Source organism: Diprion similis, chromosome 12 (assembly GCF_021155765.1).
Source record: "Diprion similis isolate iyDipSimi1 chromosome 12, iyDipSimi1.1, whole genome shotgun sequence".
Taxonomy (NCBI): Eukaryota; Metazoa; Arthropoda; class Insecta; order Hymenoptera; family Diprionidae; genus Diprion; species Diprion similis.
In genome coordinates, this window is record NC_060116.1 from 11,777,478 (window position 1) to 11,801,577 (window position 24,100).

Genomic DNA, 24,100 nt, shown 5'->3' on the forward strand with positions numbered 1-24,100 from the left:
CGCGTCGGTATAACCATATCGCATATCCGGCGAGATCGAGACGTGAGAAATTTCGCTCTATGTAGCGGTTATTATAATCGAATGGTAATGAATGCAGAAATTTGATTCGACGATCTGGCAACGATATGATAATTATTGTGACAATCAAGCCTTCGGCGCTTTGTTCTCTTTTCTTTATACCACGTGGTAGTTTAATCACATGTAATAACGACTAATCAATAATTCTACGACAAATTATATGCAGGTGGTGCAGCTGCATCGATCCGATGAATGTTGATTTTATCGCTGAATTTGGCCATCGGTAGAAATTCGCAGCTATGATCGCGACTATCGAATCACGATTTGAACGTCGCTGGCAATTTTGGCGAATGAGGTTACTCGGCTCTACTCGCCAAATTATAATTAAATTATTCATACGCCCATTTGACTCGTATAGCTATGACTCTTCGTATTATAATTAATATATCCCAATTATAATATTACTTGCATATTTATTCACCGTTTAATTAATGCCTAATGGGCGACTCTGCACGTGTTTGATAAACTATACCCTGATATATATATATACGCTCACATCCTCTCTCTTTCTCTCGGTTTTAATACTGCCCATAGATTTTTCAATGAGAAACGAGAACTTCAGGTGCAACAATATACATAACATCACGCCGTTCGATAAATTGATTTATCCGTTCCTCTTTCCTCGGCGAAATTCAAATTAATTTCGATAGTTTCTATAATCAATCTTTCAACCATGAGAACCAATCGGCGTCTCGATATTGTTGAAAAAATATACGAGGGAATGGGAAATGCCGTAGATCAGCCCTTGTAATGACTCCGCAGAAATTAGTGCGTGGTTGACTTTTTACAGCAGTAGGCGCCGCGCCTGTTATTACGGCTAATCGTCGGTCAGCTGCAAACAAATTTATGCCACATCATAAAACTGACTTTCTCATCTATAACTCGAGATGCTCCGGCGTTTGAACCACCACGCCGATGTCTAAACGTGGGCACTTAAATCCGTATAGAAGAGGGTCGCGAGGTGTTCGCTCGAGTTGATTTATCCGCAACGCGATGCGGAATATCGTAGATTTTCTGGAAACTTCGATTCCGAAAGAACACCTAGAGACTAAACACCGACTCCACTGAAATTCGAATCCGTTCGAACAGTCGCCAGGAAGCGAGATGGGCGTCGGGTCCAGAGCGTCGTCTCCATCGTCGCCATCTCTCTTGCACCCGTGACATTCTTCCACCGCGCGAACTTTCCCAAATAAAATATAAAGATTTAGAAAGGAGATTACCGTCCGCGTGCCCTGCCCGTCTGCGGTGGAAGAATGCGTTCTTCGTCAGCCTTAAACCGAGCGAAGTAAAAGTGAACTCAATTTTGTCGAGGATATCCTTTATTTCTATACCTACAGCTATCTATATATCCTCGTGGTGTAGTTATAAGACAGGGTCTTCGGGTGTGTTATTACTTTCACATCTCGCTCGCGAATGCGGGTCGGAAATTCTTTTCGTTCTGTAGGACGTTATAATCGTTCAGTGATTCGTACCACGAGTTATAGTCCGAGAGACCTTGTATACATATACGCTTCATACTTATTTACCTTTGATCAATTATACCTGCTCGCGTGGAAAACTGAAAGTCTTATACGACTGACGGCCACCTGCAACAGTAGCTTCCTTCTTTTTATCATTCGGACGTTCGTAAAAACCGTTTGCCGCTCGACTTTCCTCTGATTTTTCTACTATATGCTCCTTATTATGTGGCTGTACAATTTCATTTTTAAATCTGTTGAAAAACCGTCTAATTGTAGCGTGAAAACTTCGGATCACGACGGAAAGTTTCACAGTTGGTGTTCAGTTTTACTGATTTCTTTTTTTTTTTTTTTTCTTTATTCGGGGGAATTTACTGAACGGTAGTCGTGTGCATGCTGGAATATCTGTATGATAAACTCTGTGTTTTTTTTCACAATTTATTATCTTGCACTTGCTGAGTAATTGGCTTTACACTTATTGTAACGGTAAAGGCAAGACAGTAAAGTAAAGAACAAAGCATATTGTTTCATGATATTTTTCCTTTTATTACAAAACAATGCGGTATAAAATAAACTTAGGAAGAGATGAAAAATAATACGAAATAACTATACAACAGAGATCATTCGCTCGTATTACACAGATCTGTAATATCGAACGATGATCAAACAACATATCATAAATAGTCAACAAGGATATCTTAAAGTAAACTGTTACATATTATAAATACGTGAACCGTTTGTTCACTCTGTATTATTATACTCGTCTCAATTGTTTCAGGTATTCGTGCTCTGTCGGCGTCCAGTCAATATTACAATGTCAAACGTTTGTCAATGAGAATGTGGAACTCGAAATGCCTCTCACTACTCACTCTGGGATTGAATGTGAAAAAAATTCCGATAATCAAGCCTCTTTGCGATACTTCACTCTTCTAATATTTACCCCCAGGACTTGAGTACGAGATGGTGTCGTACTTGTTGCCTCCGGCGTTGTAACTGTCGTACGACCTTCCGGAGAAGCTCGCGTATCTTGGGCTCAAGCTCGAATAAGCTCCGTGCGAATCGCTGGGGCTTCCGTAGGAGCTCGAGGGTGCCGACGAGTAGGAGGAGTAGGACGAGCCTGCGTCGGAGCCTGAGTAAGAACCCGATGAAATTGGAAGGCTGTAGCTCGAGCTGTCCGAAGAGCCGCTGGAGAGTCCGATGTGGGATGACGAAGGGCTGTAGGAGTCGGAACTGCCGTGGGAGGAGGACGAGATCACCGGGGAGTTGTAGCCTGACGAGGATCCGGAGGCGCTGGCGGAAGCCAGGGCACTCAATATGGACCCGGACCCGTGGGATGAACCGGATGACGACGGGGAGCCGTAGCTCGAGCTCAGGGACGAGGAGCCCAGGCTGTATCCGGAGGAGGAGGGCGAGCCGTAGCTCGAGGAGGGTGCGCCGTAGTTAGAGGAGGGCGCGCCGTAGCTTGAGGAGAGCGAGGAGATTCCGTGAGAAGAGGAACCGGACGACGAGGGAAGGCCGTAGCTCGTTGACGGTGAGCTGTAGCTCGACGAATCCGAGGAGAGTCCGTGAGACGAGCTCGATGAAGACGGGAAGTTGTAAGAGCTGGAGGATATTCCGTGGGATGAGCCGGAAGAAGATGGGAGGCTGTAGCTTGAGCTGGAAGAGGATGGGAGGCTGTAGCTGGAGCTAGACGAAGAAGGGTAGCTGAACGAGCTGGATGAGATTCCGTGAGAGGAGCTGGAGGAAGGTGAGCTGTAGCTCGAGCCCGAGGAGACAGAAAGCGGAGCGCCGTAGCTGCCGGATATACCGTGAGAAGAAACAGCGGAAGACGGGAGGCTGTATGAGGAGCTCTGGATCCCGGAGGAGAGTGAGCCGAGAGAAATTCCGTGTGAGGAGGAGGATGAGGGGAAGCTGTAGGAAGAGCCGAGGGAGGCCGAGCTCAAGGGGAGGCTGTAGCTCGCGCCGGAAGAGACGGGAAGACCGAAGCTCGAGGCACCGGAAGAAGAGAGGCCGTGCAGAGAAGCTCCGGAGGAAATCGGGAGGCTGTACGATGAGCTCGCGCCGTTGCCGTAGGCCGAAAGACCCTGGATCCCGGTGGCGTAGACCGGAGGTGTGTAGCTTCCGCTGTGGAGGCCGAAGGTGACGGGTCCCTGCTTACCGGCGGAGGCGATCAACGCACCTCCGTAGCCGCCTCCGAATCCGCCGCCTCCAACGCTAAGGGAAGACGCGCTGGGCAGCGAATACGACAGTCCGTGAGCTCCGAGGCCTTGGCTCACCGAGGGGAAGGAGTAGCCACTGCCGCCTCCGAGGCTGAGCCCGCCGAGGTTGTAGCCTCCTCCGAATCCTCCGAGGCCTCCGAAGCCCTGGAAGCTTCCGTGGCCCAGGGAAAGGGGGCTGCTTGATCCGCCGAGGGAGTATCCCGAGCTCAGAGAAGGCGCTGCGTAGCCTCCGAAGCTCTGGATAGGCGCCGATGAGTAGCCGGACGATCCTCCGAGGGACGAGCCTCCGATGTAACCTCCATCGGATACTCCTCGCTTCCCTTTAGTCGACGTAGATGAATACTTTTTGCCCTCGGATGATTTTCCGTCTTCGACTTTCTCGGATATTACGCTTGCTAGAAGCAGGACGCAGATACCGAGTACAACCTGGAATTATAAGGTGTGGGAATTAAGTTACATACGTGTATGTGTGTGTGTATGTGTGGCTGTGTCAGTGGGGGATTTTGTAGATGATGGATGAGAAAGAAGAACGAAAAAGAACACATATGTATACCGGCTCCACACTTTCGATTGACCTCGTTCGACCGAGAACTCGGACCGGTCGCTCGATTTGACCAATATTCGATATCGTTTTCTAGTAATACTGGAGGATGAGAAGCACAGCTATTCCATAGTAGGTTATCGAAATTTTACGAATTTTGAATCAATCGTGGGTACGACTATAAAACAGCTCGTGCTAAACCGGATTTAGTCGTTGATCGAAAAAATTGACTGTAACCGGAAGAATGCGGGAAGTTCAATGTCAGATGATCGAAGTTTGACTAAATACTTACGAATGGTTTCATCTTAATCGTGTTTCTCTGCCTTCGGGATTATCTGGAGAACGAGCGACTACCAAATCAGTACTGAGGTGTGGTATCTGACGGAATTGCACCTCAGATGAGATCTTTTATATACCGCATCCCCTCTCGCCGGCGAAAGAAAGGTCTAGGTGAAGGTAGCGTCGACTCTGGTTCTCCGGCTGCTATACCTGAATGTGCATGGAGTCGAGAGGCCAGAGCCTGATACACATCAATGAATTCGAACTGTTGACGATCGGTAGGTATTGAATTCGTACACGATACGATGGAAAAAAGACTCTACGTGCTGGGTGAATTTCGTATCTGCCAAAATGACAATTGTCACACGCGTTCCTTGTGAAAAACGTTGCGCAAAATTTATCAATCATCTCAATCAGTCGTCGAATACGATCGAAACATCCAGGTTAGAAAGGAGTTAATTATTCCGATATCCTTGAAACAGTCAGTCCGTTTTACAGAGAGCGCTAAATTTTTGTTCAGTGTTACTTTAAATTAATGCATGCAATTTTTTTTTTTTTTTTTTTTTTTTTTTTCTGAATCGAGGATGATCACGTTCAAACTTAAGACAGTAAAGTCGATGCTGACGAGCAGTGAAAATCACGTGTGCAATTATGAAGAGAAAATTTTTCTCGACCACTCGCTTTTTTAGTGACAAATCGTGGAAGTATGGGATTCGAAAAAAGTCCTCATGCCAAAATAGCCTGCGACTCATCTCACTTGAAAATATGAATCAACGACTTCCAAATCATAGTCAGTAAAAGCGAGCTGCAGGTATACCAGAATTTGTATTAAAGTTGACCGGGCCAAGTTTGCTTGGAGTTAATTTCTCTTTTTCAAATTCCTGTCAACGTGAATCCTGAACTATTGAGAACTACATTTGTCGACTGACCAAATCCTTGAAACTGCAGAATAGCTTCGCCTCGATTTCCATAACCGGGTATTCAACCGCGATTGGAGATCTGTCGGTTAAATGAATTTTCACTCCGATAGAAATTCAAGATAATCTCACTCTCAGATTTATTCAAATTATTCTCGGATACTGTTATTCTCTCATTTTTCCTCTCAAGTTTTTCTTCATCTCTCTTTTTCCTTTCAGTGTTTTCACACACTTGGGAGAAAAATTATTGTGCACTAAATTTGCATGGCCGTAATTCTGCAAAAATTTTCCATTTTTTTTTTCTCTGCCATGATAAAATTGATCGGTGAAGTTACAAATGTTCGGATAACCTTCATCTCCTACTCAGGCCTTGATTTACTAGAAATTTTCGTTTTCGTTGATCGTCGGTTTTCCTATTCCGGGAAAAAATTTGCCTTTTTATGGATGACGCTTTCACCTTGACGAAAAACGATATTTCAATTCCATTACTAATTGAAGAAAACATTGCCTCAAGTCGACGAGAATCGCGTAGTTATCAGATCTTTCTCACCGATGCCGCAGTCAGTTTCCAAGATTGAATTACGTAAACGGGTGTGTTTGTATGCACGAGTATGGATGTATGTATGTACTCATGTCAGCGAATAAATGCTAATGAATTCTTTGCGGTACCAGACCGCGTACATAATCGACATCGTGATGCGGTATTACAGCTACATCTCTAAAGGACCATTGCCGATATATGGGACAATGCCACCGATTCAAATACGCCGACGTAATTAGTCTAATCGAAAATTCCCACTCGAGGTATTGTGTTAAAATGTGCAAAAGCCTCCGGAACATGTACGGATATTATTTAGAAAGTATAATTAACCTCCACGATGTAATTGTCAATTCTAAATATCAAATGACGGGTGTTTTGTAGCAGCGCTGATCTTTGACGGGACGCGACATATTGCATGTGATATATTTATTCTCCCATAGCGAACAAAAAATTATAACATTCAAATCACGTTCCATTAAAGTCTGATCAGATTTTGTTTTCTTTCTTATAATCTCTCATACGTCGACACTGTCACTTTATTACAATCGATATTCGCTATCTAATTCTGTAAACATTCTAATATTCGGCGAAGATTTGAACTTTTCTTGTTACGCGCCAAGATCCACAAGCCATTGAATAGATACCTGAGGGAAATATAAATTTGAAAAATAAACACTGGGCGATAGTTTTTTGCTATCTGGGCTTCTAAATAATCCTGCTTATTGTTAGTTTCTCTTTTTTGATTGTAGTCTTATATAGTTGGGTGGACTTAATAAGCCTCATATATACACCTTTCGCGCCAGTAAAGCGGTCTTTATTGCCTTTCCAAACTCATTGTCGATAGCAATTGTGTGTGTATTTTTTTACTCTCTTCAAATTCTCTCTCAGTCTGCAGTTGAAACTTATTATCATCATCATTTTTTTTTTTTTTTTATTTGTTTCGTGATCGATGATTGTTTCGGGTGACTTGTAAAGCTGTACTCGTAGATTCCTCTTCTTCGCACTTGTCAGATTGGTGCTAAGATTATACAAGGCTGATATTAAGATACATCAATGTCGCAGAACAGGTGACCAAATACTTACCGTTCGCTTGTTGATCCAGAAAGATCAAAAAGGCAATTGATTTCGTTTCACTTTCTCCACGGTGGTATACACGTCCACAAATCGAGTCGACATCCGATTTTGGTGCAAAGCGAAACAAGTTTAAAGACGAGCCTATGCCACGCCATGAACTCTCCGCATTCTCATACCTAGCTTGAATAAATTGTCCACTCGAATAGAATCTACGCTAGAATCCAGGTCATCAGTGTATTATTTCATATATTTGTTTATAACTGTAGTTTCATGGATTCGACTACGTACAGAATCTTACAAGCCAAACGGGATTCGAAAAAAAATGTTACGTATTATTTTTTGTCCAATCCCGTTTTGCCTGCAAGATTTAAATATTAGACGAGAGTGTTTGTGACGTGTTATTAATTAATCTAGTTGCGTGCACGATGAAGTAATTATTCTTTCCAGAGATACTCATCTATTCACAAACATGCTGTACCATCGCATGGTTTTATTAATACGCTTAATATTACGACGAACAGCAAGTCAGGATACATATAATAGCGACCAGCTCAAGTTTATAGTCAATTATCATGAAAATAACATGGTGCAATATCACACACGTCAGGCGAAGTGTACTTTGAGAAACTTTCGATGAACTATTATGTATCTTATACTTGTTAGAATTTTTCTAAATTCTTCTCTCTCTCTCTATCTGCCATTCTCTCTCTCTGTGTATCTTTCTCTCGAATTACGTGAATTTATGAATTCACACGCTTATCAACCCACCTCAAAAGCCGTATATAATTTCGAAGACCGTTTGAATCCCTATTCGAAAATTACAGTCACTAGTTCGGATTTGATTCCACTTGATAATTTAGGCATCGTTCTCGGGCCCTCAGGGCTCAGTCTCGATCTTCGTGCCGAGTTGTCCATATTCAATCCCGAAATTTAAGATGCGGTAGATATGTCAGCGCTCACAAGTTAAGTCAAAATTATTCGAGACAGCGGAACTTACACGCTCCATTAATTCAGCCGGGGCCCCGTCGAAAGGGATAAAACTAAAACGCCTTGGAGGCGAGGGAACAAAAATGTAACCGATGTTTTTAGTGCATCCATTCTATCACTGCGCGGTTTTTCTTTTTCTCCATTCATCCAACACTCGAACGGCTCGGCAGCGGTTAGATTTGACCATTATAGTGCATTTCGTGATTTAGCAAAAGCAGCTCAATATAGAAATGAAAAATAAACGAGGCGTCAGTCGCATTCGAAAATAGAGAAAAGGGAAAGGGATCTCTGATCGCGATCTGGGAGGGGCTCGAACGATCGGACACCTCTTCGCCCGAGAGATTTCCCAAGATCCAGACGGCATCCGCTGCCGGGATGAAACGCGACGATAGTCGGTAGAACCGGTATTACCACGTGCGCAGGCGTGTGCGTGCGTGTATATAAAAGTAGAACAAAATAACGAGATAAATTCAGGTCGATAACACGGAAAGTGAATCCGTCTTCGACTTCTGCTAACGCTTGAAAAAAAGCTGCTGAAAGCTCCCTGCGTTGAAAAAATTGCCACCGTGCAGTTAATGCATCCTCAGGATGGTCGATCGTGTCTCGGTTCACCGCAACCCGATGTAAACGCCCTGATGCAGATGGTAGCTGTTGAACTGCACCCGGAACCGCGCTTTCACGACACAAGATCGTTAATCCTGCAGTATAAACGCTAACAGAATAACCTATCATTATCCACCGTCATTTTGACGAACACGTTCGCCTCATTATCGGATTCATTCACGAAATTGTACCTTTCCCAACATCATGATACTAAGAGTTGTCAAAATTATGTCTGAAAGATATCTTTTGGGCGTAAGAATATTTTTTCGAGACGAAAAAAGGGGTCGTAAGATATTTCTTGGAAGGTCTTTTTGGTGGTTTTTAGTTTTTTGATATCTGGGTCGTTTCATCGATTGCTGATCGATATTAATGTAACATGTATTCAATTGGGGATGAAAAATTGCGTTATGGAATAGTTGCGTGTCAGGCCGTGAAGTTTATCAAATTCCATCGTGGCATTTAGTTGGGAACTCTCGGAATTCTGTTAGATCACCTTAGCGTGTTTCAAGATCGATATCGCGAATCGCCCGATGCGAACTTTCTTCGCCGCGTATAACACTGCGTCCTTGCCGGGAGTTTTCGTGGACGTACCACGTACAGCCTATTGTCCAATTCAAAGTGAAGGATATTATAATACGTGAATATCCTTTTGATCGAAAATAAAACCAATTTTCCAGACCCTTTGTATTTGAATACAGATATCGTTCTTTGATTTCTGCGTAGCTCATGCCATCATTCAATAGAAACTGTATTTTGAATAAAGTTCCTTGAATTTTCAGGACATACAAGGATCAGAGTGAATGAGAATTACTTATTAATCGTTTATCGCCTCTTTAGACTCTTATTTTACCAAATTTTGACAGAATTTTGTTAGAAATTTGCCAATCGAGTCTCAAAAATTTTCTTACAACGGTGGCCAAATGGCTCGTGATTTTCAGGATCATTTGACGAATCTGTAACAAGGAAAAACGGGAAGCAATAACACCGATAAGTAACATATTTCTCGGTGAATGTCTGTTTTCGCAATAATTAAAATTATCTCCAAGTAGCGTGATCTTAATTTTCGGCCTACAGATCGCAGCGCCGTTTATGAATAATGCATTAATTTTCTTGCAAATCATTCTGTAGATGAAAGTGAGAATGGCAGCAGTTTGTACCAGGCGGGCCGAGTCAATGTTTCACCCATTTCCTTTTCCTCTCGAGCGATCAAACCGCTGTGCTCCGATTTGTACGAAGTGAACGCATTTCGCATTTCGCTGCTCGCGAGCCTCGGGCTATGCGCAAAAGCTGGATCGTAGCCGTAGTTAAATCGGTTGACATTCACGAAGGCGAGTCATGCCGGATAATTAATTTCCAAACGCTTCACTCCCTGAAGCGCTGAACTTTGACTCACTATCAGTGCACGACAAACAATGAGAATTGATTTTGATTATTGCTGACTCGATATGGCACGAATGATATTTAAAAGTAGAAAATTTGCATCTTATTTTGCAAAGCGATTGCAATTGCATTTTCCTCACTGACAATGACTTTCGCAGGGCAAATTTCACCCGTCAAATTGGCTCTTCTGAATTTTATTAGATTTAAAAAAGCATTTTTTTTAACGAAGACTATAATAATTTTATCGAGTTGTTACAACTCAACTTTCTATATAACATCATGCAGATACGATCATCCTGTTCTCATTGTAAAATCTGGCAATGCATTATACATTTTTATTATCAAGATATACATTTACGTAACGCTCTGCAGTTCTTTGATCTCGATTATTATGGTTTGAGATGCATGCGCAAAGTTTTGACAGCTAAATGTAAAATAAAAAAAACAGACTTAAATTCGTTCAAGAACTTCCTTATACGATCATAGAGTGAAAAATCACGTAACATCGGTGTCAGGAGCTATAAATGAAATACGACAAAGTTAATAAAAAGAGAAATATAACAATTTTATTTATAAAAATAAATACAAGCTTTGTATTTACAACTCCACTGGCGAAGAAATTTGTGCGTTAAAAACACGTGTCGAAAAATGTAGAATTTCAGCCAAACAAGCTTTTACCTACATTATCATATCCTAGATTTACAAAATAATCATACGATGCATAAATAAAAACATTCTCGTTAAAACTGAACAACTGTTTTTCTGCCGACAGGTATAGGTGTACAAAAATATCCGAATATTAAACAATAAAAAACAACAAAAACATATTTACAAGTAGACGCGAGGCGAACTTATTTCCAAATTTGAGCAGGTTTCGCTTGTGCATAAGACGGTGCATAGCTCCACGGGTAAGTGGGAAGCGCCGGTTTTTGCACCTGATATGGCAAATTGGGATAATAATAAACAGGATAAACATTCTTGACAGGCTTATAGAGCAACGGATTGAAGACGCCCGGTTGAATTCCATAACTCGGATGAGCCGCCACTGGCGCTGTGTGAACCGGAGCAACCGCCGGTGCAACTGCGGGCAAAACCGGATGTACAGGAGAAGCAACCGGCTGCAGGGGCTGACTCAGGATGGGATGAAACTGCTGTACGCCGTGGAGAGTGGTGGAAATCGGATGAAGGGGTGCGATCGGGTGCACAGGTTGAATCGGCTGCAGTGGATGAACCGGAAGTGCGGCTGGCCGAGTGACAAAACTCGGTGACGAAGGGAGGGTCGCTGGCTGAGGGGGATGATGCGCCGTTCCTGGAGTCTGTGGCTGCTGAGCTGCATTGGGGTCCTGGGGGATCGGTAAGCCGAAGTGTGTAGGGGATGATTCTGCCGGCTGAACAGGCGCCGGGACGAATCCCGAGCCGACGGTACCGTAGCTCGGCAAACCCCCGACGAAACCGGGACTGCCGATAAGGGAAGGTACGAATCCTCCGTACTGCGGAAAACTCGGGTTCGAAGCGGGGGGTGCAGATGGTGCCGGAACCGAAGAGCCAGTCTGAGAACTTCCGGCGGGACTCTGGGACGGAGGGATGGGGGATGCGGTCGTGGTCGTCGTCGTCGTTGTCGACGTTGGAGTCTGCTGGGTGGTCAGGCCGTACCCTAGAGTGAAAGTGGGGGTGGTGCTGGTGCCAGGAACGAAGGGTGCCTGACCGAAGGCTGTGTTGGCGGGGCTGAATCCACCCCCGGGATTCGCGTTCTGGCCTCCGTTGTACTTCTGCTGATTCTGCAACTGCGAGCTTATCGCGGCCAGGAGCTTCTGGTTCTCAATGTAGTTGCCGTGGCTCTGGGCGTACTGACCGATCAGCTCCGCACTCGCGGCGTTCTGCGATTGACTCTGACTCAGCAACGTCTGCAGCTCGGCTATCAGTCTGTCCTTTTCTTTAGACTGGATCTGCTCCAGCGACTCATCCGGGCCAAGGGTGCCCGATGCGTAGGAGGGCAGCGAGCCCTGGAACCTTTGCGTCGATTGACCATTGTTAAACTGCTGATCCTGGAACTGGTTGTTCTGTCCAAAGGAGGGACCAGCCACTCCCTGTATCTGGTTGCTTCCGCCGGAGAAGTCTTCGTTGTTTGGAGCAAAGCTTTGGTCCGTTGCTGGAGCTCCGTAGAGCTGAGATATGGCTTGGGCGTTTTGGGAGAGGAAATTTGCCGCGTCGGAAATTGTGCCTTGGTTTGAACTCTGCTCCTGAAAGCTTGCGCTCTGATCCTGCTGCTGAAAATTCACGCTCTGTATCTGCTGCTGAGGGTTCTGTTGCTGGAACACTTGTTGACCAGCCTGAAATTTATTCGGTGCCGAATACGTCGGCAGCTCTTGATTCTTTGGAGGGAGGTAGAGGGCCGTGTTCGAACCGAACGGTTGATCATTTTGACTGGCTACCGGGTTGGGCGGGACGAAATCGACGTGCCTAACAGGACTGGGAACCCTCTGACTGAAGAATCCGTTGCTCTGCTGTGAAAACTGACCCGAGGAATGCTGGTTTTGATGGTTTTGCTGACTACTGAACTGGCTCTGTTGGGGCCTCAACTGGTTCTGATGACCACCGAAATTGCTGCTCTGTGGACCGGAGTACTGACTGCTTGGTCTTCGCACTGGTTCACTCTGAACCGGCGTTCCGTAGCTTGTAAAGGGCCGTTGACTCTGGCTGGGGTATCTGGATACAATTTTGGCCCTGTAACCATTTGAGCTTTGTCGGTAACCGTGACCGTTGAATCTCTGACCAGCCGTGAGTCGGTCCGGTCTGTTATACACGTAACCAGAGTCTCTTTTTCTTTGCGATTCGGAGATCTTCACGTTTGACTCGTCGCTCAGTTCACCCAGGTCCACGACTTCCAATTTAGTCACATCCGACGAGTTGCTTTCTTCGGCCAATGTGCAAGCCAGACTAAGAGCCAGTGCGACGAATATCTAAAAAGAAATAGAAACCTCGCTTAATAATGGTGACATTATCTTGTCTTGACACTTTAATTGAATAAACCGCGATAGCTCTGACATTCGACATGCTGGGCTGAGAGAACCGGAAGAAAGGTAGTGAGATAGTGCTTGATTTTCGAGAGGCTTTTCATAGTTGTTGCTTGTTTTAGTGCCAAGACTTACCAGCTTCATGGTCCCGCGGTGTAATATCCAATTGACACTTGACACTAGCACCAGTGACGGAACTGGTAAATAGTCTAAAGTGCGTTTTTTTTTTTTCTTTTGTTTAAGTTCCGGTATTTAATTGGGACACTCGGATAATGCTAGTGCGGTACTGCACCAATGATTATTAGGTAGAGGGTGGACGGACGGAGGTCGACTAAGGACACTGCCATACCTGCACATGTATAAATACAGTCGGCCACGACCGTCCACGAATTACAATAGACTTTCTTGCCTGCTTTCATCGCTTGCACTTAGGCAATACTGTTACGGATTGTATGTGTTACACATATCGAAATGTAATATTACATTTTACAGATAGCCGAACATTGGGCGCGGATGGACGCGCAGGTGTCGAAACTTCATCGTCACCCCAAAGGGCCACGGAATTCGACAGGTCTCCCATCATCTTATACAATTCCAGTGTGAAAACGAAATCGCTCGAGCCGATAATCTCAAACATCCATTGGCATACTTTTGAGGTCGCGCGTGACCGGAAACAGGTGCTATAGGCGATAAAATTCTCACTTTTATCCAACTGCGCTGCAGGGACCGTTTCTGCTAGCTTAAATTTCTCGCAGAATCACTAATGCGCAGCTGTGACGAGGGTCTCGTTTTATAGCGAAGTTCGAATTTGGTAAGACAAAAGGTTTTTTATAAAACATTCCCCGCTGTTTCAGTTCTTGATTCTAGACTAATCTAGACCTTTTTTTCGTCAAATTTCAGTTGGAATACTTGTGATTGCTGAGTATCCCTGATACATCAATCTTTAGAAATCAACTTGGTGACCAAAAAAGTTTTGTTACACGCAGCCGGCGGCAACTGAATAAGAGAGCTACCATATATGTATGGCTAAGGTGAGAACGCTTCGTATAAATATCAGATAACCAAGACTAACAATAAGGTTGTAGTGAAAAATGTGGTCAGAATTGTCGGGCATAAATTTGAATGTCAGATTTGTCCAAATATATAAGTTGCTATCGTAACGCGGAGCGGTGAAGAATAAAAATGAAGCTAGTGGAATGGAAAATCCAGAGTGTACGAAGTCTAGGACGTTATTGATTGATTTGGGTCGTGTCGATCTTGTGGGATCGTCGCGTGGTCGTTGACTAATTCGAGTCACGCGCGAATCGAGTGCGTCTTGTGAGTGAAAGTCTTTAGCTGCACGAGTCTCGTACCTACGTCTTAAAGAATACTGAATCAGGAATAACTCACATGGGAATTATTCACGTTGCGTAAGCACGTGACAATTGTTCACGGTTATAAAATTTTCGTATTACGTGGAAAGCGAACGACTGCTTGGAATTTGCAATCGGTATGAATTACGCACGTATCCGTGTTACGTTGCAAATTTCAAATCAGCCAGAGTGCAACGTCTGCTTCTGCAAATATACGTGAGTGTGGGTACACAGTGTAGAAACACGTCACTTCTGTAAGCACGTATCGGGGAGTGGTCGTCTAGTGTCACTACACATATACATATCCGTAGACATACCGTAGATCCTTCGTGTGTTTAACATGACGTTTCCCGAGCTGGACGAATTGGGTTGCGAAGAGGACCAGGATCAAATGTGTGATGAAATTTTTCTGCAGATCGATGTTGTTTATCACACCTCCAACAGAGACACCGTTTTAAAACAGAGAATCCCTGTTTTTGCGCAGCACAAAAAGGCTACTTCTAACAAGGTTACTTTTTCCTGAGGTAGATGTTGAGAAAAACTCGTCTACAATTGACGATTTATTGGGAAATCAGAAAACATCTTATTGACGTTTACTTAGACCGTTTTTTCTTATTCCCGCAAACAACAGGTAGCTTCATCTTTAAATCTTTCACTATTTTACTCTCACTGCGGTCTCTCTCTGACTTTTTTTATTCTACCGCAAAAGAAATCAGCAGGCAAGAAAGCATGGAATTCAGATGCCATTGAATCGGTTGAGGAACAACGAAGGATAGTCGGGAAAAGTTGAATCTTGATTACAAGTTGGGTGTAGAAGAAATGGATAAATGCAGACACGCAGAATCTGGAAAAATTGGGCAGGCTATTAAATTTTACCGGAGCCACCATTTAATGCATCTGAGAAAAATTGCCGTGTATTTAAGGAATTCTAGTAACATCCCATCAGATTTGGAATAGATTTTTATGGATTACTACGTGTGCCATTTGCAACGTTGAATAGGGACGAGCGTAAGCCTGATCCGAGACGAGAGAAACGATCGTAGTATCCAGTCAGAGAAAGGGAAGGATTAATATGCAACAATTTATTCTAACATCAATCGTTTGTTTTCACAGAGAGTTTGATGAGACCATTCGGTCTTGTAGAACAAGGGCGGCAGTTTTATTATCTAGTTAACATTATGTAAAGCAATCATCCTGGCTTTCGAACTCGGGAGGTAATAGGTGAGCGGTGCATGTACTGTAATTGAAAATCATTCGAGCGAAGCAGTTTATGAACTGACAATAAGCAGGTGCACGCGGTGCAGTAGAGTTTGTAGTAGAAGAATGTAATGAAATCTTCTATATCGAAAGTGCATATTTAGGATGTGGTCGCTAGGAACATGCACGAGTAAAAACATAAGTAGTCTCAATATTCTGTAATGCATATTTGTTTTATTTATATTTTACAATATAATACATGATAAAATAATCGTTGGCAATTTCTGAACTACAATTTCGTTTACACAGTTAGAATAGTTATTTTAGTTGAATTTTATCAGGTGTTGTAACACGGTGTTCACATTTCCTGTATCCACCCGCCTTTGGATGAATCTTAAATTTTATCGTAAACATCAGTCAGCGCTTTGATCGTAAGGTGAAAAGGAGAAAAAAAAGAACAAGATATCAATGCTGCAATCGGTCGAACACTTTGCAATTGTAAAATGCTCGCTTCCTGGTTTTCTACGAAAGTACGAAATTGTCAACGATTAATTGAAATTCACTTCATTGTTCACGCGGGTCGTCGTCAGTCTTCGAGTGGACGAAGATCGGCAGAAGGATTTCTAACCGACGATGTAGGGAGCGCTTGCGTAGGCAGCCGAGTAGTAAGGATAAGCAGAGTAAGCGTAGGGGTACGCGCTGTACGCCGAGTAGGCGGCAACCGGTGCTACAGGAGCGGTGTAGGCGCTGTAGGCAACAGGCGCCGTGTAGGCAGCAGCGCCCAACAAAACGCCTCGCTTGTCCCTTGCTTGGGTGTTGGATGGTTCCACGGATTCAACTTCCTGGGGCTTCGTGTCGGCCAGAGCGACGGCGGCGAGGGCCAGGAGCATGACAGCCTGAAAGTGAACGATTGTGAGTAAATTCACTGAAAGGAATGTGGGAAATTTCAGTGCAGATCTAGCAAAATCAATTTATAGTGAGCTTTAGGACACTGTTTCAGATTAAGATCAGGAATGGTTTTAATTACTGAGTTACTGATATGAGTGAAAATAAAGAACTGTAGTTTATATCACAGAGAGTTTACATAGCAAGGAATCGAAATAGTGAATTTTTAAGTAAATGATTGCAGGAATGGAAACGATTGTCGAGACTGTATTGGTGATTGGGGATGAATATTAATTCCTTTTACTGGTTAATGTTCCAAGTATTGCAAATGTATTGTAAACCAATTTTTGGGTATCTGGTAATTGGAGAAGTGATATTCTACAATGGTGATTGTAATCCTACAATGTTGAATACTTACAACGAAGAATTTCATGTTGGTGGTTGGTTTTGGTTGATTGACTGAAGAGTCGATGAGGAGGTCTGAAGACTGTTTGATGCTTTTGGATCCGCGGTGCGGTCTTTATATACCGATTCGATCATCTTTGGCGATCCGTGCATTGATTCCTAAACACTTGACGAGGTTGCAGGACAGTATTGCGTGCGCGTGAGTATTGTCTTTGGGTTTACCTCATGCCACGTATGTTGCGAGGTGGAGTCTTCGCGGTTCTGTATGTGTGTAGGTGAATAATTTGCGTTTGCGGAAGGCTGCACGTGCTCCGAGACTTGGGTGCACGTATCACCTCCTTCTTGTAGAAAATTGAGCAACTGGAGAACCTTGGCTATCCTCCAAATACGATCGAAAGTCTTTTATAATACTTTGGTAATCGCACAGCACTCCAAGGAATGATTGCATTATTTTCTACAAGTTGCAACCGAATTGATTAGTTTATTGTCTCAGATACGATCTATCGAATTGTTTGACTATTAAGTATAAGTCCATTTTGAACCCCAACCACATATAACAAATTTTTGTTTCATTATGAAAAGATTACTTCAAGATTTTGCAATACTCCGGTGCCTTCCCGAATCGTTTAAAAAATTTTATTAAGATTTTAATTCAGTCAAACTTTTGCTGCTGGTTAGCTAATTTTCATTATTGGTATCATCAATGTTGTATGATAATTTATTTCTCAATTGAAATCAGGTGAAAGATTCCCTAGAAAAATAATAGCATAATTTTAATTGATAGTATGTTGAAAATGTTTACATTTTTACTTCCATTCAAAAAATGCTCTTAGTAGTAGTCGAACATCTGTTCGAATTGAAATAATAAATGAGATTGTTCCCATTTGTCTAATAAACAAATGAAAATATTCCAGTACGAGAATTAATTTCCAGAATAAAAAAATGTCAGATTCTGCTGAAGATTGAAAATTAATATTACGCCCAAGATATTCTCTCTGTTGGAGCGACGACAAATGGCGGTAAATTTGAATTTGTTAACTCTTCATTCTGGAGCGATGGCGCATGCGCTCTGCGACGGGTATTGACCACACTGAAATATAGTAGAACCTCGAAGTCGAACGTCAGTCGATACTCGACCCGCCAGCCTCAGCTATGGATGGCGCAGATGCGCAGTAAGCAGTTGGAGATTCACCGGGCTCCTGTGATAAAGTTGCATAATTCAATTACGTTCTAAAAAAATTGTAAAATGTCTACTGCCACGCCGAAATTTTTTCACAAATTCCAATTCCCCATTATAATGGGTAGTTTTCTCGTTGGAGCATGCACGGCTTTTATGTTTCGGTAGGCTGTCTACTTACGTTCAAAAATCAAAATCGTTAGGAATCTAAACAAGACTTCTTACCTAACCTAACTTTACGCTGTTCATCATACCTATAAGCCTTGTATACAAAACCGATTCGATTTTTAAGATAAACAAATTCACTGCAGATGCGACTTGAACGATTGACGAGATGTTTCAAATTCTTGCACCATGCACTTCGATATTCAATCCGTCACGTTTCATCATATTGTTTATGCTTTCAGATACAGCTTAATGGGGGATTTGGAACCACAACGTGAGATTTTAGTCCCCGAAGACAAAGAGAGTCGAGCTCTTGGAGAGCAGGGAATAAGAGAACATTGGCAAAAATCCTGAGCACCCATAGGAGCAAGTTTTTCGTCTTTGCTATTCAAGCTGCTCATCATTTGTAAAGACGGTGTATGTGCTGATACAGTATTTTTGCATCTCCAGTACTTTGGAGATCCCAGCAGCCGTAGAATCATCAGGACCGGCTATTGCCATTGACATACATTTTATATTTTTCGAGATCCATTAACTTAGGTAGACACAATACTATACGCATTTATGTATCTACATACGGTTGATCCACGGTATATCAGGAAATGTTTTATTTAATACAGTTACATGAGAAAAGGGTGAAGCTAATAATTTACTTCTACATGTTCACAATATTCGAGTTGAATGAAACCGTAATACCTGCTATATATAACTTGATAATATTGTAGTTTTAAATAAGCAATGCGAGCAATCACGTAACGGGTTTATTTATTCATTCGTCAAACAATTTGTATGCAAATTTTGGAAACCGATTACGTAAAATACGTTGTGAGTTACCTTGAAATTGTATCGCTTTGGTTGAAATAAATGTAATTGTTTTCGCCGGTCAGTTTATTGCGCAGCTGACGCGAGTGCAGCTATGGAATACTAATAAACGGTTTGTCAATTCTTGAGATTCAATCGCATCAACGCCGGCATTTTATCGCCAATGATTTCGCAATTTTTCGGTATATCGCTCTGGCTTAACTTTGTATTATTCAAATAACATGTACAAGTCGTGATTCGTTTGCGCATTCGTTGTTCGTTAACAGATTAATTTTGCCAAACTTGTTATCACGAATCACGTGATGTTTTATTTTGCATGCAGACCAAAAGCGAACGGACATTAATATTGTTGGTATAACGTACGCCAAAAATATATGACACGAGTAAAATATTTTAACAGCAGAAAACGTACTTGCAAATTTAACGTTGGCCCGTATATGAACGCATTTTACTTTTGGATTAGAATTCAAATGTCGACTCCACCCAACGCAGACAGTTACGCAATAAATCTCGCTTTGAATTTCTATTCTGTTAACGATTTTTTTTTCTCGCTTGTTTCTCTTTTTTCGAGAGGTGATTCCACGTGTAAAAATGTATCATATCAATCACAGTACGATGGCAAGAAAAAGACGATGAGCAATTCTCTGCAGTCGGTCAAAGAATAGAAATGCGGTCATCGTCCAAGGACTGTAATGCGAACGCCTCTGATTGGTCTCAGCTTCGATTATTTCACAGGATAATCTTGATGCGTGCGAATATTCGTCGGTGGGAAAACGACTTGGCAATCCAATCTTGGATGCGTCGATCGTTATTCGTCGAGCCAATCTGAGGTCCACCAGAATTGCAGATTCTATTCATTGAGAAAAAATGAGTCCGCTTATTTATGAAACTGTTGTATGCTTAGGATCCAATTCGAAGGAAGTGGTCAGCTCATCGACGCGCAATGACCGTCCATTCAAATTGCAGGATTTTCATTATTAATCAAGGCTCGTACACGCCTGTAACTAAATTCCCGCAAAATAGATGTCTCAAGTTTGAAGATAATTTAAATTTAGATTCAACTCAGAAGTAACTCTTACGTCTTTTGGAAAGCTGAAATGACTCCTGCAAATGTGATAAAATCCCATGAAATCCTGGGTCGTCATGATCGCGAAAGAGCCGCAACAGTGTCCATTTTATAGACCAGGATGTAAAACTTCTAGCGGTCAACTACCTATGAATGTAGGTTTGATGTACTCAGAGTTAGGTGTCATAGAGATTAACCAGCGATCGCTAATGAAAACGAATTCCGTATCTCATTCGGTCAGATTACGATTGATTGCGCTAAGCTAACGTCCTTTGATGAGTTAAGAACCTTTGATGGTTTTGAAATTTTACTGCAGATAATTTCTTCTGTGTATCATACAGCGAGTATAACGTTTGTTTGTTTTTACAACACGTGGGAAAGATATTATAGATCAATTTGAGGAATGTCTGTTTATAGATGAATCATCATTGTCACGAATTTGGGCTTCGAGACGTGACAGGCGCTTGCCAAGACTGCCTGAGTGAATTATGTGGTTATTTTGGCAAGTGACACACTAGATATGATACTGATCAGGTAAAATCAAATGTTAATGATATTCTGGATATTATGTTTGAATGTAGCTAGAGATACCACAATCCTAATCAATATTTGCTTCATGTCAGCGTAACATGTAGTTAATTAGATGTACATGCATATGTCAATTCCGTTTTTCGGAAGGCCGTGTCAATCAAACTCTATTTTCCATTTTGGTTCGAAGTGGAGAAAAAAGAATGAACGCAAGCCTGAATAACTTATGTCGTCATATTTTTTCTTCAAATAACAATTTTAGAATAATATACGAAATTCTATGTTTCTTCATTCTGTTTAAAACTATTTTTCTTATTTAAATAAACGGAACAACAGATCGGTTAGATAATTGTGGTCGTTGCGATCCGAATGGATTCCACGAACTTCGAGTTAACCGATAGTATGAACTTCCGGATACCCGAGATTCCTGGTTTCACCAATTACCGCAATGAGCGAATCGATAAATTCAAGGGAATTGGGGATAATCTGTTCTGCAGGAAGCAGGAATCCGTAGGTCCCAGTGTCCCTAAATTCGTAGCAATAGACAATCGGAGTGTTGTGCACTCCTTTCACGTAGTCGGTACTGGTACCACTAGCAATATCTGAAAAAGAAACCACAATGGATAGTAATAAATTCAGGCAATTAGTCTATGAATTAATAGGTACGTGATCAAATAGCGCTTACAAATTGCTTCGGCAGTCGATCCCACGATGTATTCGGTACCATATCTTTTGGCCAAAGCATCGGCCGCAATTTCGCCGACATTCAACTGCAACAATGTGCTTATCACAGCTTTTGCATTTAAAAAACCGCGCTGGTAAAAGCCATCGTGAGTATTATACTTACAGCCTCTGCGTAGTTGTCCAAATGTTCGTAGGTGTATCCGTATGGCAGTAAAATCAGCTGGCTGTAACTGTGTATACTCAAATAGATGTGAAATTTATCACTGACCGAGGCGATGTAGTCTGCCAACGCCTTGACCTCAACCTCGGAAAATGGTTCGGATCCAGCATAAGTCTCACTGCAGGAATTGTTGCTGGCTCCGCCGTTGGCTAAACAGAAAAAATATTTCGGCCATACTTATTCAACGATCTAAATGATCTGCGTCGTCACACTTATCATTTTCGGACTTCGGAGAAGCATCGAGTGTCGGAATAGAACGTAAGTCAAATTCGAATGATTACTTAGCCAGTAATAGTCCCAGTTTCTGTTCGGGTCGGCACCCCAACAGTCATTGTCGTACGGTTTTCTCGTTTTCCGCCACATCCTGTTCTGCAATAAATATATATATATTTACAAAATGAGTATCAGGGCGAAACTGGAGAAGGTATCGACCACTAATTACAATAAAATTATAATTGCTGAGTATTTGGATGACCAACCGTTGTATGAGTGTATTCGTAGCCGTCGGGATTTGTGTTTGGAAATATGAACCAGTTATGAGCCCGAGCGAGTAGGTTGAATGCCTCGTTTGTCGACGTTAGGATTTCGTTCGTCAGGTAGGTGACGGTGGCTGGAGTTATCCACTCGCGAGCATGCATGCCTAGAAATTATTTAGCGGAACGCGAAAAGCTTGTCGATTAGTTAAGCAAATTTGAGTCAACTGCTTGTAAATCATGCAGCGAGGATTGCGACGGCGGATTGTAATCGCTCATATATCTACCTCCTTCGATAAAAATTCCAGGATTATTTTCATCGAACGTAATCTTGATCCCCTTTATTAATCGACCCTCGTACGAATTTCCAATAACGATCACTTCCACCAAGTCTGGATAAGTCTCCGCTAATTCGTCGAGCCAATTGTATATCTACAATGTCACAGGCACCAAAGAGATAATGCGAAAATATGCAATTCACAATGTTTTGCCGAATCAGCCGAAGAACCACATGTTGCGAATATTTCATTTCTGACATACGTACGACGTCGAGACGGTGATACGCGGTCCAGTTTAACGAAGAAGTGACCTCTTCGGCCCGTAGTGACTGATGTTCAATGTCAGGGGTTTGATTTCCGACCAAGGTCTGCACGTCCTCGATCAAAGTCTTGTAGGACATGCCCGCTGTTTCGAAAGTCGATAGTATTTCATCCTCTCGTTCGGGAGATACCATCACGTCCGTGTCGGAATTTAGCGCGCCTCCAATCAACCAGAATAAAATCTGCGATATTAATAAGCAGAGTCATTATCCTTATTTTCATTCGTATATTCAATATCCAGAAGCACGTTCGACGTAGCTTAGATGAGCAGGCAATTATCGCTCACATAAGCAACGTGCTTTCTTTAGGTCATGCACTTACACCTTCCTTGGCCTGGTCTTCCATGGATTTCAGGAGATGCAGGTGCTCTCTGGTAGTTGCGGTTACTCTGTAGACCTTGTGTCCATCGTAACGTTGGTATTCTTCCTCGGGAGTTGGCAAAGCAGTCCCAACAAGTAGAACAGCGCAAATAACGCTGCAAAGAGTGATGACTTTCATCGTGGAGCTTGAGAGTTGGGACTAGCCGTTTAGGACGAGCAGAGGCTTCTTTTATACTTGAGACATAATTACGGTATCGAAAAAATTCACTTACCACTTGACACAAATCGCTGGTCATTAATCCCATCCTCTGCTACCATTTTAAGATAAGCCAGAAGTCAATTATCATTGGAGACATTGTTCAGATAAACTTATTTTATCGTCAGTATCTCTTGTTTTATGACCATCATGTAGGTATGAGGGGACATAGTTTCGAAACTAGTAAAATACGAGGAGGAACTATCACCAACGTTTCGATTACTTCCTGAAACGTCAAACAATGAGGAAATGCACTGTAATATCTCAGATCAGTTACGCAAACTATCATTCTGACTAATACTGCACAACGAAATTTAGTAAGAGTAAGTGCTTCGTACTTTTTTTGGTAATGCACTTGACGGTATATTTGGATAACCGATTTAGCTGCTACCTCTACTGGGTTCAATAATCTTATTTATCGTTTTCGTAACACAGAACCTCTGACGATAATCTTTACGGTAGTATGGGTGCATGATCAGGGTGTTCACTTATTTGTGAAATTGAGCGATGCAGGTTTTTCAGACAATAATCATTGTTTATTCAGGTTGTTCTCATGTACACACATAAATGAAATGACACAATAGTCATACGAACAAGAATATTTTATATTTGACTAGTAGACAGCTCATTGTGAATTCGCTGGCACGTGCACTTTTTGAGAAATCCGGGCTTGGTTCATGACCATTTTCTGAAAGTTAAAGGAAAATATTTCTATGAATCTAGGATGAAAATTAGTAATTCCAGATACATGAGATTTCCAGGGTTTTTTCAGAGGATATCAAATTCCCTGAGAATTCCGATTCCATAATTTCCATGAATACTGGACACCCTGATTATAGATGATACGAAATTTCAATTGTC

General features: G+C 42.4%; 4 protein-coding genes and 1 long non-coding RNA gene across 11 annotated transcripts; 1 reads left to right on the forward strand and 4 right to left on the reverse strand.

Annotated features, from left to right (window-relative positions):
• Positions 1-1,954: 1,954 nt before the first annotated feature.
• Positions 1,955-4,740, reverse strand: LOC124413226 (uncharacterized protein DDB_G0271670-like). Of its 7 annotated transcripts, none has more exons than XM_046893673.1 (5): positions 4,588-4,740; positions 3,275-4,180; positions 3,006-3,079; positions 2,936-2,963; positions 1,955-2,878 (listed from the first exon to the last, which is right to left on the reverse strand). In XM_046893673.1, exons 1-5 carry the CDS (start codon positions 4,597-4,599, stop codon positions 2,465-2,467), a joined length of 1,434 nt encoding a protein of 477 aa, XP_046749629.1. In that variant the 5' UTR covers positions 4,600-4,740; the 3' UTR covers positions 1,955-2,464. The 7 variants fall into 7 exon arrangements, with proteins under 7 accessions (XP_046749629.1, XP_046749628.1, XP_046749627.1 ...); XM_046893672.1 differs by having other exon boundaries at positions 3,006-3,176; positions 3,261-4,180; XM_046893671.1 differs by having other exon boundaries at positions 3,006-3,193; positions 3,224-4,180.
• Positions 4,741-10,616: 5,876 nt separating this feature from the next.
• Positions 10,617-13,130, reverse strand: LOC124413654 (PHD finger protein rhinoceros-like). Its single transcript, XM_046894375.1, has 2 exons — positions 13,122-13,130; positions 10,617-13,036 (listed from the first exon to the last, which is right to left on the reverse strand). The coding sequence occupies exons 1-2, from the start codon at positions 13,128-13,130 to the stop codon at positions 10,928-10,930; spliced, it is 2,118 nt and encodes a 705-aa protein (XP_046750331.1). The 3' UTR covers positions 10,617-10,927.
• Positions 13,131-15,859: 2,729 nt separating this feature from the next.
• Positions 15,860-17,039, reverse strand: LOC124413235. Its single transcript, XM_046893684.1, has 2 exons — positions 16,943-17,039; positions 15,860-16,535 (listed from the first exon to the last, which is right to left on the reverse strand). The coding sequence occupies exons 1-2, from the start codon at positions 16,955-16,957 to the stop codon at positions 16,263-16,265; spliced, it is 288 nt and encodes a 95-aa protein (XP_046749640.1). The 5' UTR covers positions 16,958-17,039; the 3' UTR covers positions 15,860-16,262.
• Positions 17,040-18,044: 1,005 nt separating this feature from the next.
• Positions 18,045-19,221, forward strand: LOC124413236. Its single transcript, XR_006929854.1, has 2 exons — positions 18,045-18,270; positions 18,514-19,221. It is a non-coding gene; the product is annotated as an uncharacterized LOC124413236 (long non-coding RNA).
• Positions 19,222-20,960: 1,739 nt separating this feature from the next.
• LOC124413228 (zinc carboxypeptidase-like) lies at positions 20,961-23,167 on the reverse strand. The gene is made up of 8 exons (XM_046893677.1): positions 22,985-23,167; positions 22,609-22,845; positions 22,352-22,496; positions 22,071-22,231; positions 21,873-21,960; positions 21,535-21,740; positions 21,373-21,457; positions 20,961-21,289 (listed from the first exon to the last, which is right to left on the reverse strand). Exons 1-8 carry the CDS (start codon positions 23,159-23,161, stop codon positions 21,078-21,080), a joined length of 1,311 nt encoding a protein of 436 aa, XP_046749633.1. The 5' UTR covers positions 23,162-23,167; the 3' UTR covers positions 20,961-21,077.
• Positions 23,168-24,100: the final 933 nt, after the last annotated feature.